The sequence below is a fragment of the Rhinolophus ferrumequinum genome (assembly GCF_004115265.2).
Source record: "Rhinolophus ferrumequinum isolate MPI-CBG mRhiFer1 chromosome 15 unlocalized genomic scaffold, mRhiFer1_v1.p scaffold_54_arrow_ctg1_1, whole genome shotgun sequence".
NCBI classification, from domain to species: Eukaryota; Metazoa; Chordata; class Mammalia; order Chiroptera; family Rhinolophidae; genus Rhinolophus; species Rhinolophus ferrumequinum.
The window spans coordinates 2,811,238-2,825,356 of record NW_022680357.1 but is presented as its reverse complement, the minus strand read 5'-3'; the positions used below and the strand labels follow the sequence as shown (position 1 = coordinate 2,825,356).

General features: G+C 50.0%; 1 protein-coding gene across 1 annotated transcript in view; it reads left to right on the top strand.

Annotated features, from left to right (window-relative positions):
- LMF1 (lipase maturation factor 1) overlaps positions 1–14,119 on the top strand; it is a 104,430-nt gene that overhangs the window by 47,364 nt on the left and 42,947 nt on the right. The window contains exon 4 of the mRNA XM_033101190.1: positions 3,956–4,104. Coding sequence (XP_032957081.1) covers positions 3,956–4,104 — 149 coding nt within the window. The remainder of the gene's footprint in view (positions 1–3,955; positions 4,105–14,119) is intronic.

Here is a 14,119-nt window from a genome sequence, read left to right as displayed (position 1 = left end):
CACGGCCACAGCTGGTCCTGACCTACAGGGCGTCAAGCTGCTCACAGCCCACAAGGCGAGGGGCTGTGGCCACCTTTGGACCTGGAGGCCCTGGACGACAGCTGGCCCTGAGCTGTGGTCAGTACTGGTCAAGGCTCACTGTCCTGTCAGGGTCAGGTTGGATGACTCTGTGGCTTCCCTGCCCTCATTGCCTCTCTGGGGACATCCCTGTGAGACAGTGGGCAAGCTGTTCCTCGGAAAAGGGCAAACGCGACACGGGGAGCTGTCTGGACACTGTCATTGGGCCACTGTCTCTGTCCAAGTGTCCACAGCTGGGAGCACCGATTCCTCAATCTCACAGCTGGAGGCATTTTTTTCTTCAGTTTTATGCGGACACTTTCCCCAGTGTGGCTCGTTCGGGGCTGGTCTGTTATTTGAAACGAGCCAGCAGCCATAGAAGCGGTAGTTCCAGAAACAGGCAGGGGCAGCTCACACTTTGTGGCTTCCTCAGGGGTGTCTGCTAACAACCGTCACCCCCAAAGCCCCTGGAGGGACTGTCATGCCAGCACCATCCCGAGACACGGCCAGTGGGGCAGGACCTGCCAGGGCCACTGTGGAAGTGAGATTCTTAAGAAGGCGTTTGTGCGCCGAGGAAAAGGACCAGATATCTTTACCACCCCCACCCCTCACCCCCCGAAAGGCTCTGAACACAGGCTGAAAGGCGCAGGCCGCCCGTGAGCAGGGCTGTCACTGTGAGCGGCAGCTAGTGGAGCCTGTTGGCTGTGCGCAGTTCAGCTGTGCCCGGCCGTGAGCACGGCTCGGCAGTGCGCTGTGCCATGCTTAGACTCACGGGCGGCCTCTGCCACGGGAAGCCACCCCGGCAGCGCACTGGGCATTTGTTGTTCTGGGGACGCCTCCCCACCACACTGGAGCGGAGAACAAAGGTGTTCCTTGTGCAGAGGCAGCACAGCTGCTGAAACTCGACCAGATCCAGGCAAAGAAAGCAGAAGCAGGTGGGTCTGCAGGCGACCCTTTCCTCCCCAGCGGTAGCGGCGAGCACGAATGGCCAGAGGGCCAGCGGCCAGCAAGACGGCAGCTCCAGTGAGATGGGGGCGGGTGTGGGCGGAGGGGGCCCGCCGGAGGAAGCCTGCCGGCCTCTGCTCCAGGCGTCCACTTTCCCATGCACCCCAGCAGGGTAAAGAATGTTCCAGTAGGTTTAGGAGGCAGGAGGGCCAGGTGACCTGCTGCCAATGCACGCACGTCCCTAAGGTGACAGCGGGTCCCATCCCTTGCCTACCCTGTCACCTGCTTCCTGGCACTTAGGCGGTCTCTGGGCTCTGCCATTTGCATATCACTTTGATTGGTGTCACTCAAACTGCATATTAAAATTCTGTTCATCACATCTGTGCAAAGTGAGGTGACAATTAGAGAAGGCACTCCTGGCGCCGGGGGAAGGCTCTGCTCGCCCACATGGGGTCTCGGAGTTTAGGGGAGGTTTTCAGGAGCCGAACGAGGCAGGAACGAGGCAGGCCCTGCGCCGTGGACGGAGCAAAGGCCCGGCTCCTGCAGTGGCTCCTGCAGGCGTCCCAGGTGCTGCTCCACACTGCTTCTCGGGGCCCCGAACGCACAGAGCCACCTGCTCTGCACGTGGGACTGCGTGGGGCGCGCGCCTCTCGGCTCCTGAGTTCTCTCACCACCAAGTAGAGGAGGGATCGGAACAGGTGGCCTTTGAGGGGCTTCCTCAAAAAGCTGACATGTCTGTACGTCGGGACGCTCGGCGCTGTGGCTGCCGTCATTTTCGTGTTCGGCGTATCCTTTGCCCATCAAATCACATACGAGTATATTAGAAAATGCGTCCCAAGTGAAACGAGTCCAAATTTAATGAAAATTCTGTCTCAAGGTAAAACTAGAGAAGTTGTCATGTAGGGAGCAAAGTCCTTTTTTTTTCCCCTGGCTGAGAGAAGTGGAATTGGAAGCAAGTTGCAAAGCAGAGGTCTTCTAAAACCACCAACAAGAAGGAAATCCTGATCGGAAAGAAGCAATTGGTCTATGTCTAAAACCTTACAAAACTAGTGTAGACGCTTTCTCATTTTTCCCTCCTGAGGCTCCAAGGGAAGTCGGGGTGTGTGCCCAGTGCAGGTGGGCCTTGGAGGGGCCGGGCTGTGCTCAGCATCCCATGCATCCAGGCCCCCAGAAGGGGGGCACTGCCGTCTCCCCTTCCTGGTCTTGGCCAGAGCGCCCTGCGACGCCGTGTTTTCCTGTCAGCCGACAGCTCAGGACCCACGGCAGCCTAGTGGTGCCATGGCTCCAGCTGCCCGCCTCACTTCCCAGCACTGTCCACGCCTCTTTCTACTTCTAGAATCATGTCCTGATGGGGGCAGGGTACACACTGGTAGCTCCAGAGTCCCTAGCACGGGGCATGTGATGCTACCAAGGCAATGAGCTCACGGAGATGCCAGCTACCCATTAGGCTGAGTCTCGCCCCTTTGGGCAGTGACAGGTCACTGCCTCCCTGGTGTCAGGCATACTCAGGCGCTGCTTTGCAGCCGACAACCCATTCTCTCCAGAAGAAGAACTGTTTTGGAACTGGGGTTTCAGAAATTCATAGAACATGCGAGAGTCAGTAGGATTCCCCCCACCGCCCCGTCTTAGGAAAAATTTCAAACTACAGAGAGTTTCAAACAATTGGACAGTGAAACCCGTGAGCCCCTCTACCCCAACCGGACTCTGAGGTTTGTCTTCCACTCTACTGGCTTCGTCACACATCTGCTCATTCCTCATCTTCATGTTCAGTGCACCTCAAAATAAGTTGCAGACGTGACAATCTCTCCATCGGCCCTAAAACTAGGATTCAGAATTCGTTTGGGTTTGTCTGTCTGTTTGAGGAAGACACTTACAAAGAATGGAATGTACAAACAACGCTGGTGAGTTTTGGCGATTGCACCCACTAACCCACTCCCCTACCAGGTACAGACGCAGTGTCACCCCAACATCGCCCAGCCCACCTCCCCAGGCAGCGTTGTTCTGGTTTTGGTTCAGTTTTCCTCGTTCTGGAACCTTCTATAAATGGAACCGTAGAGTACGTACCCTAGTCTAACGGATCTTTGATGTACTATCGTGTTTTTAAGATTCATCCAAGTGGGCATTAACAGGAATTTGTGCAATACATAAATGAAGTGTTTCCTTTTGAAGGGCCTGGTTGGCAACCGCCTGACACCTGTTCTGGGCTCTGGGTGACGCAGTGTGAGAAGCTGTTTCCACAGCAGGGGCCTGTTGAGTGAGTTTTTAGGAGAACTTGAAGCCCCATCTCCTCTGAGAGAGCAAGAACTTAAGTGCGCTCTGCTCACCTGCATTTCTCACGTGGGGAAGAATTAGTTGGCACCCCTCAATTCAACCATCGTGCTGCCAGCTGTGACAGACTGAACCCACACAGGCTGACAGGAGGTGGTTTCATCTGGAGCCACTGTCACCTGTACCTGCTTCTGCCCCTGGCTTCCTTCCTCACTTGGGGCAGACGGGGGCCGTGTCACCTGTACCTGTGACTCCCTGTGACTTCCTCCCTTATCTGGGGCCAGAGTTAGCTCTGCGTTCAAAACGTCCCAAGCAGATCCTCTGGCCTGAGGGCACCTCATCCCTCCTGGTGAATGCTTCTGAGGGAAGAATGCGCAAAGCCATGATTTCAAATGCAAGCTTATTGAACGGAAGGAGGCCTGCCCACAGCCCACTGGCAGTGTGTGCTCAGAGTGGTGCCCGTACCAGGTCTGCAGCACCCCGCACGGACAGGAGGTGGTCTGACTGCAGAGGGCTTAGTCGGGCCCTGGGGCACAGTCCCACCGCGGGCTGAAGCGCTCCTCGGTCATTCCATCTGTCCTGTGCTCAGGACTATTAAGGTGAACTGAGTTTGGAGGGACTATTTCTGCAGAGAATATCCAGCTGGTTAACGTGTTCCTTTGTTCTCTTACTGTCACCGTTTCAGGATGGGAGTCCCAGCTTCTGGAAACAGGGTTCCTGGGAATTTTCCTCTGCCCTCTTTGGACTCTGTCTCGACTGCCCAGGGAGACCCCCACGTCCCGGATTGTTCTGTGGGGCTTTCGGTGGCTGATTTTCAGAATCATGCTTGGAGCAGTAAGTATAACTTTTATTTGTAATATTTGGGGGAAAAGGTGCTAAAATCGAGTCACTCGCCTCTGTCCTCCCGTCAGGCCAGCCGGGCCAGCTGTGCCCCTTCTGCCTCTTTCTGTGAGGTCTAGAGGCCTATTTGTTAGCCCTGGTAAGTTCACCGGCTCCTCTGGCCCTTTGCAGGACCATATTCTGTGGGGAACAACCACGACTCGGTCTATTCACACGGAGACTCACGGGGCAATGCCTCTCGGTCCTCTTTCTCACCTCTTTCTCACTTCTGGTGGTCTCTGGAATGTCTGAAACCTTCACATCGCTTGAAATCAGCAAAGAAGGACACGATGTCACCTGTAATTCTCACCCAGAGAAAGCCGCACCGGCCTCCCTCCTGTCTCTCTGCCTGTTAGTCTTTTCTTTTGGTCGCCATGGGGCTTGGGGAGTGTGTTCAGCAGTTCCCTTTACTCCGTGTGGCCTGTCGGTGGCAGCTGTGTGAGCTGTGCTTTGCCTGGTCTGGTTGCTGCTCACCTGTGTTCTCCTCTGAGGCTCTCTTCCTGGAGACACGGGATTCCTCAATTTCTGGAGCCTTTGGAAATGCATCTCCAGCTTTTAATTTCACTAACAGTCAGTCACCTGTAAGGTTTTCAGAATCCTTACCTAAGCCTTAAAACTCAGGAGCGACGTGGCTCCTTTTGACTTGTGGCTGTAGACGGAGAATTTGGCAGCTTTCCCTCACTCTCTCTTCCCCTTCTCGCCCTTTGTAAATAAAATCGTAATCGTTTTATTCAAATCATTATAAAATGTTAAGTTCGCTTACATCAGAGACTCTGTCATAGATGCACTAAGTGTCTTTTTGGTTTAAGTGTTTCCTTGGGGGACAGTCACAAACTTGCACAATTGTTGGGGGACAGAGCAGAGAACTTGCTCCATCCGTCGGGACTGGCTTGCTCAGGTCCCCTGCTGTCCGGGCGGCACGTGGTCTCCGCTGCCCTGTGCCCCGGCACTGCAGCTGTCTGAGCGGCCTCAGGTACTGCATCCCTTGCCCTCTCTTCCCGGGGGCAGCGTCCACCTGTCCCATCAGTGATTCACGCAGGTCCACTGGTCCGCTCTCGAAGTCCCTTTTCTCCAGTGTAATTAGTAAATATTTTATGGTGAGATCCTGAAACGTGATGCGGCCATTCCATTCTTTATGGAACCTGCAGTGTGCTCGTGTACTACTGTCTATAAGCGCGCACTCCCGCGTGCCCCCCGTTCACAGCTCTGGGGCTGGCGTTCACGTGATGCCCTCATCCCCCGTGTCTGTCCTGTGGCTCTGTGGCCCTCGCATCCTGACCAGTTGTTGTCACATACCCTGAAGTCACCTCCTCCTCCTGGTGACCCGGCGAATGAGTGGTGGCCATCGGGCCCTGCCCGGCTCCTGCACTCCTGCCCGTGGCTTCTTTTCTGGAGTCAGCCCATCCCACATTCAGTCTTCCTCTTTCCATGCTGCCTTCTATTTTTCCCGGTATTATTGTCTTTTCCGAAGAGCCCTGCCTTCTCATGGTGTGCCCAAATGACAGCTTCAGTTTTCTCAGTGTTGCCTGCAGCAATGTTTCAGGCTTAATTTGCTCTAGGACTTGTTAGTCTTTCTAGTGGTCTGGGGTATCCATAAAGCTCTCCTCCAACACCGTATTTCAAATGAATCCTTCCTTTCCTATCAGCCTTCTTCACTGTCCAGCTTTCGCATCTGTACATAGCAATTGACCAGTACTAGGTCTTAACTAGCTACTGACGACATCTGCCGTGTGAAGGGGTGACATGCCAGAGCTCAAGTGGGACTGGAGTTTTCAGGGCATGCACCGTGCTGCTGCTTCTCACATCTGCTTCAGATTCCCTCTTGGATATCAAAGCATCGTTCATCCTGCACGACGACTGTCTGTGGTTTGGTTAACCGCCATGCCTGTGGCTGGGTGGCTAGGGGCCCCCGGGGCGCTGGAATCAGCTGAATGCTAAGGGACAAGCTCTACTGGGGACAGCAGGCCTGGGGCTAGGGCCTGGTGCGACCCTCCGAGTCCACTTGTGTGATGATGAACAGGCCCCCAGGGGCTGTGGCAATGCCCACCAGAGGGGTAGAGGGGTGTGTGGAAGCCTAGAGAGCACCCCGTTTGGAGCTGGTGTGGTTGGCAAGGTTCCCAACCTTGGCGAGTGTGAGATGCCGTGTTGGGGTGATTGTGTGTCCAGATTGCACAATGACGTGTGACATTTTCTCTAAATTCATTTTCCCATTTTGTTAGAAATGTAGTTGTTTTCATGAAACAATGAAATTATTCGTTGTCTGTAGTCACTACGCAGATATTCTTTGCAGGCATTGGTTCCTTGTCTATCTAGGACTTGATTTTGGATTCTATTGTCAGCTGGCTTTAAAAAGGATAAAAATGTATGATACGTTTTAAAGGACTTTATTGGGGTGGCAGCTTCGTTAGGTGGGACACGTACAGCGAGGGGCCCCGAGGGCAGGGGCAGCCGGGGCATGGAGCTCTGGGTGGCAGAGCTGTCAGGTGGCTCTGTGCAAGGTTTGCGATGCCAAGAGTTGAACAAACCCCACCACGCCTGACAGAGTGCAATGGATCATTAGCACAGTCTAACGCACCTTTTATGGCATTTTGATTGACTGTTAGCACCAGCTGGGTGAGAAATTACCAGGTACACTAAAAGGTATAATTACTTGATTTAGTCTGTATGTTGGATATTATTAATCTTCCTTCAGTGGAAAGCAGTAAGTAGAGTTGACTTGACAAAAAAGAGTGCCAGCAGCAAAATGTCTCTCCCTCCTCTGCGAGGTGAGAGAAATCACAGCAGACCTGGTGATGCTAAACGGACTGTGAATGAAGCCCCTGCGTCCATCCCCTGATCTTCCGCTACTGGGTCAGAACCAGTGCCACAGAATCCCCATAGAGGGTGACTGTTCTGAATATTCAGAAACTGCTGTGGTTTTGTCGTCTGGCAGTGGTTCGAATGCCCCAAAGGATGGATGGGCTCTGGGGAGCTTGGCCTCAGAGGGCGTCCCGAAGCTGAGCAGTGAAGGTGCCCAAGAGAAGGAAAGGAAACCACACAGAAGGCCACAGAAGGCCTGCTCTTCCCGGGTGCCTGAGATGGGGTCACTGCGGTCCCCGTCCTCAGGGCTTCTGTGTACTGAACTGTTCTGAGCCTCTGCAGTGCTGAGGGGTGGGGGAGGCGGCCCAGCCTACCCTGCTGCCTGGAAACAGCTAGACACTGGACACGCAGCATGAGGCAGCTGTTTTCACGTAGGACAACAGACAATATGGGACAGGGGTCTAGAGGGGAACACATGAGGTGAGCCCCCCGACCGCCTGGCTCTCTGTGGGGGAGACAGAGGGTAGGCAGAGCGGGGAGACCTTGCCAACTGTTGGGAGTGGAAGATGATGGAAGGCTGTAGGGTTTCCCTCAGCTCCTAATCCTGCTGGAATTCTGGGGCAGCGTACAGAGACGAGGGATCTGTGCACAGAAGGAGCTCTGAGGATACAGCATCACTTCTGTTGCAAATCTTACAAAAATTCATTGCTCGAATCTAATCATGAGAACACAGCAGACAAACCCCCTCTGAGGGACATTCTTCAGAATTACTAACCAGAATTCTCAAGTATCAAAGTTATGAGACGCAATTAAAGACTGAGGAAATGTCAGCCTCAGGGAACACGACAGTTAGTGTGGCACCCTGGATTGTCCCTTGTACAAAAAAAGGACATTAGTGGGAGAACTGGTGAAATCCAAGTAAGGCTGGCATTTTAATAGTATTGAATTAATAGCGACAGTTATGTACAAACTCCAGACTATTTGTGCAGCTTTTCTGAAGTCGAAGAATTTTTCAAAATAAAAAGTTAAAGAGAAATAGTGTGAGAAACTTTTATGCACATAACAGGCAACTCAAGGAAATGGTTAAATTCCTTCAAAGACATAGATTACCACACTGACAAAGGAAGGCAGGAATCTGAGTAGTTCTATAAATCGGAATCATTAACACAGACAAACAAAAAGCACCTTCCCACTGAGAAAATTCTGGGCCCAGAAGCCTTTCCTGATGAGTTCTATAAAATATTTAAGGAAGAAACAACATGAATTCATACACAGTTATTCAGAAAACAGGAGAGGGAATATTTCCCAACTCATTTTCCTGAGTCTGGCAAAGACAAAGACATGTCAAGAAAAGGAGATTACAGAGCAAATTCTTCAAGAGCATGGACATGAAATTTTTTAATGAATTATTAGCAAGTGCATCTAGCAGTACATGAAAAGCATAACGCATCAAGACCTCGTGGTGTTTTCCCCAAAATGCAAGAATGGCTGGACGTGAATGAATTAATGTAATTCACCAAAAACCAGATCAAGGGGAAAAGATATAAAATGATATAATCATCTCAACCAATGTAGGAAAAGCATTTGACAAAATTAAACAATTTTTAAAAATTCTCGGCAAAATAGGAACAGAAGGAAACGTCCTCAACCTGATAAAAGTGTATAAACTACCTACAGCTAATACCGTACTTAACGGTGAAAGACTAAATGTTTTTTCCATAAGATCAGGAACAAGGCAGGGGTATCCACTCTCATCACATCTATTTAACAGTGTTTTGAAGATCTTAGCTTGTGCAGTAAAGCAAGAAAAAGTAATAAAAGCCCTGAAGATTGGGACAGAAGAAATAAAACCATCTGTATTCACAGATGAAAAAGTCTTACCTGTGGGAGATCATAAGGGTCCTTAGAACCAATGTGTGAATTTAAACTGAGTGCAAGATTCATGGTCAGTATACAAAATAATATGTGTATATGCTAGCAAAATTGCAGAAAACGAAATTTTAAAATGTAGCAATAATATCCAAAAGTATAAAATGCTTAGGAAATTTTAACAGAAGTGCAACACTTATACCCTGAAAGTTGCCAGACATTGCTGAGAGAAATTAAAAAGACTTAGATAGTAGATAGACCATTTTGTGAATCCAGAGTCTCAGTATTGCTCACCTGTCAGTTGTCCCCAAATTGCTCTATAGATTTCATGCAACCCTAAACAGAAGCCTAGAAGGATTTCCTTTTCAGAAATGGATGAACTGATGCTTAGATCTGCTTAGAAATGGATTCCGTTCCTGGTGAGGACTCTTCCTGGCTTTCAGATGGCTGTCCTCTTGCTGTGTCCTCACCTGGTGGAGCGAGAAACCCTGGTGTCTCTTCTAATAAGTGCACAAATCCTGTCGGATCAGGGCCCCACCCTTGTGACCTCATCTAACCTTAGTCCAACTACAGACACACTGGGGGGCGGGTCAGGGCTGCAACGTGAATTTTGGGAGGACGCAAAAATTCTGTCCGTAGCAGCAATGATGTGAAAAAGCGGAACTCCCTGCATTGCCCTCCTGTGGGTGTGTGAAATGTTACCAGTGTTTGGGGACGCAGTTTGGCAGTTACTTACAAAGTTATAATAACTCCCACCCTACGACCCAGTATTTCCACTCCTTGCTATTTACCCAAGAAAAATGAAAACGTGTGCTCTAAAAGGCCTTCTAGGCAAACACAGCAGCGTTAACCACAAGCACCAAGCACTGAAAACCAAGCGCAGTCCATCAGCAGGAGGACACCCTGTCCTCTCAGGACAAATGGAAACCACTCAGCAATAAAGAGGAGTGGATCCTGCTGCGTGACAGACGTGCGTGACCTCACATACGTCGTGCTGAGAAGCCAGCCATGAAGAACTGTGTACCCTGTGAGCCCGTGTGCGTGTGGAGAGCCAAGGAAGCAGTTGCCTCTGGAATTTGGGGTGGGAGTTGATTGGGGCGCGTGGGGCATTGTGGGAACTTCCGGGGCAATGGAAGTGTCCTGTGTGCTGATGGGACGAGGGTCCCACAGAGTATGCGTATCCGCAAAGCTTTTCAGCCTCCAGCTTCAGAGGAGGACATACATTATTTTTTGAAACTTAACAAGAGGTTAGCAGCAGGGGGAGTCTCATGGAAGTTGACCCATCAGCCAACATAGACCAGAGACTTGTCTTTGTGGGGAGGGCTGGAGAGCCACAGACCCCACCCACCGAGCCATATTTTCCTCAGCATCCCTCTGCTGAGCGCCAGAGAAAAGCCATGTGCCTTCAAGCCCTGGAGAGACCATCCGCTCGGCCAGAGGCTGAAGCTTGAGACAGACAGGCGCGCGGGACATGGCTTCCTGCCCACCTTTCTGTGCTGACAGCAGGCCTGGGCTGTGTGGGGTGGGATGTCCCGTAGGTCCTCTCTTCTAGTTATTGGTGCCTGCTGATATACAGGTGACGGGACAGTCCCAAATTGTCACCACGTGGGCCTGGTGGAGGCAGGGTGGTCACCCCACGGTTGGCGTGATTCGATTGGCACTGGAGTTCAGCAGCGTCAGGAGCGTCTCCCTCGGTTCCTTCTGTGCAGCTCCCAGCAGCCTCCTTTGGAGCTTCAAGGATTTGCATCCCGAAGCCTGGCTGTAAGCAGCAGGGAGTCACCACATTCCCCCCAGGAGAAGGTGAAGCAGCTCCCAGCTCTCTGTCCCCCTCGCTCAGGTTTCTGGGGGCCCACGTGACCCCATTTGACTTCCTTCCTCAGAACAAACACGCGGGTCTGCTCAGGACACCTACCTGTGCCTTCCCGTCGGAATGGGGAAAACACACTAGATGCTTCTTTGCAAGAGCTCTGGAACGTTTCTCTGATTTTCAACTCAATTTTCTGCTCTCAGTGCGTGGACGTCAGTCGTATCAGAGTGTAGCATCTCTTTCCCTCGCAGATATGGTAAATGGCCTGGCCTCCAAGTCACTGTATTTAAGGCAGTAGGTGGCCTGTAGTCTTTAAAATAAAAAAGTAAAGAGTTTTCACTTTGTTCTCTGTCTCAGTTTTTGTCAGGACAGAATATATGTGTGTGTGAGTGTTTGTACCAGCCAATGTTTTCACCCCAGAGCGTGTCAAACTCCTGTCACCGAGCCTTCTGCGGGTGACCCCCTCCCGCTCCTGGTGCAGGAGCAGACGATGGCTTTTCCACACAGCGCTTTTGAGCCGAGGCTGTCCTTGATTACGTTGTTCTGCGGCGGGCTGATGAACTGTGTGCGCTGAGGGCATAGGTCTCCCAAGGGCTAAAATTCCGGGAATCGAGCCAGTGCCCTTGTTGCTGGGGATTCTCAGGCCTGGACAGTATACCAAGGGGAGGTTTCAATTTGACCCCCCCGAGAATTGAGAAAGCAAAAGCCCAAATCTTCTGCACCCCCTTCCTTCCAGCCCTTTGGCCGTCTCCCATCTGGGGGCGCGAGCACCGGCCTTAGGGTTTGGCGGCAGCAGCTGAGCAGGCCTCTTGGCTGTGTCTCCCTCTCCCTGTAGGAACCTGCTTGGGCATAAGCTTTACCTCGCAGAGAACGTGCAAACCTGACCAACGGCTGGTAAAATATGTGTCCAAACCCTCTTCAGCATCATCAGAATACAGAGCGTGGGTGTCAGGAACCTGATCCCTGACGAATTCCATTTCCGGGGATGTGTCTCTTGGCCACGGCTATTTCTGTTGCACTTAGTGTGTCAGCAAGGCTTTCGTCGTGTTTCTGTGGTTCTTCCAACATCTCGTACTACATTCCTCCTGATACTGTTTTCATTATTGCTTCACATTTGAAGAGTTAAGACTTCAGTACCCTAAGTTCTTATAGAGCCAACTCACCTCTAAATTCAGCAGTTTTCATTCGAGTTGAGTATTTGCTACGCTGGAGCAGGTTGTATTTATGTGAAGGAAGTAGAGGGATACACCTGTCGACGTAAGAAACGTCCAAACCTGTAGAGAATTTTCATAAGAGTTTATTTGAGCCAAACTGGCGACAGTTGCTGGGGAGCAAGATAAATGCTCTGGAGAAGGACAGTTTCGCAGTTTCTTTTATGCGTTTGAGATTAAGGAGGCAGGCTTGGCTTATAGGATAGTTAACGAGATTCTGTGCTCTCTTGAGGGTGGTTACTTATTTCAAAGGTGTGAGACCTAGATGTACAGAAACAATAGGCAGGGTTTGCTTAAGGCAAAGAGAAAACTTTTCCTAAAAAGTTATATGCTTGGGGCATGACCCGCCAAGACCTGCCCAGTTAGGAATGTAAGATCAGAACACCCTGTGAGGTTCCTTTCCATAGAACCCATTTTTGCCATCCACACAACATAAAAGGAGGAACAAAGGCTGGGGACCTGGAGAATTCGGGAAGGAGCGAGAGCCTCTCAGAAGCTGACCTGAGAATTAGCACTCCTGGCTATATGTTTGGTTTCAGTGGCCCCTAAGTAACTCGCAGGCTGCAGAAAGCGGTGAGAAGATGCTGGTGCATTTTCGATATCGTTCCAAGTCCCTAGTCATTAATCAACAGAGGCTCGCCTGCTAAACACCTGTGCGTCTCTCGGCTCTGTGCTCAACGCCAGGCTGCAGCACCCACAGTGGGGGCTTCTGATGCTCTTTGTATGCAGACTGTCCTACCCTCTTGTTAACACAAGAGAAAAAAAGACACATCTGATAGGCAGAAACTACAGGCCCAGAGGGCTTCGAGTTTTCAGGTCAGAATTCAGCAGAGCCGGGAGCCACAGCCAGGCTGTGATTGAAGCACACCGTAAGAAAACACTTTCCCTGAATAACTGGCAGTTGCATCGGAGATCCTGCCGTGAAGAGTCACCTGGGATATTATGAAAGCTTTAGGCCAATAAATTCAACAATTTAGATGAAATGGACAAATTCCTTGACAAATGCAGCTTACCAAAACTGAGACAAAAAAGAAACAGGAAATCTAAGTGGCTCCATACCTGTTAAATCAGTTGAATTTGTAATCAAAAACCATTCCAGAAAGAGAAGTGTAGGCCCAGATGGCTTCACCAGGGAAATCTATCAAACGTTTGAGGAGGAAATAATAGCAATCCTACACAAACTCTTTTGGAAAATAGCGGGGGAGGGAACACTTCCCAAATTGTTTTATGTGACCAGTGTAACAGTGATGCCAAACCCTGATGAGGATATCAGAAAAAGGAAAATAGAAACCAGTATCCCCCGTGAGCAAAGGCACAGAAACCCTGTGCAAAATGTGGGCAAATCAAATCCGGCCATAAAAAAAAAGCCTTGGTTTATCTCAGGAATGTGAGGTGGTTTTAACATTTGAAAATCAATTAATGCAATTCACTATAGTAACAGAATAAAAATGAAGAACCATTCTGTCTTCTCCACAAATGCAAAAAAAAAAAAAACACGTAATGTAATTCAGCGCCCACTCATGACAATCTTAAACAGGAACTTCCACACCTTGAAGAAGCATCTGTGAAGCCTCGGCTCACCGCATTGTCTTCACCATGAGAGGATGAGGCTTTCACGTTTGGTTAGAAACCGGCCCCGGTGTCCCTTCCTGGTTCTGCTCTTCATCATTGCCCCGGAAATCTTAGTACAATAAGACAAGAAAAAGAATAAAAAAACATCAAGACGGGGGTGGGGGTGGGGGGGAACGAAACAGGTATTCATAGATAGGATTGTATATGTAGAAAACCCAGGGGAATCAAAAAGCAGCTACTTAAATGAGTACATGAATTTCACAAGGTTACAGGATACAAGGTCAATGTGAAAAATAACTACATACTTCATATAAAATAATCATTAGAAAATAAAACTGAAAGTACATTCTACAACTGCATCAAAAGCCCTCAAGTACCTCATAATCTAATTGAGGTCAAAAACATGTACGTTAAAACAGCAAAGTATGGCTGATATGCATTCAACAGACCCACATAAAAGGAGAGATGTGCCATGTTCGTGGGTATCTAGCTTACACTTACCATGTCTACTTTACCCAAATTTATATAGAAATTCAAGGCAATTCCTGTCAAACTCCCAGCGGGCTTTTTTGGAGAAATTGACCCGTCAATTCTAAAATTTACATGGAAATACAGAGAATCTTGAAAAAGGAGAACAAAGCTGGAGGACTTTATACTTGGTTATACTGGCATTGATCAGAGCTAGAAAAACAGAAGAGAGGAGAGTCCAGAA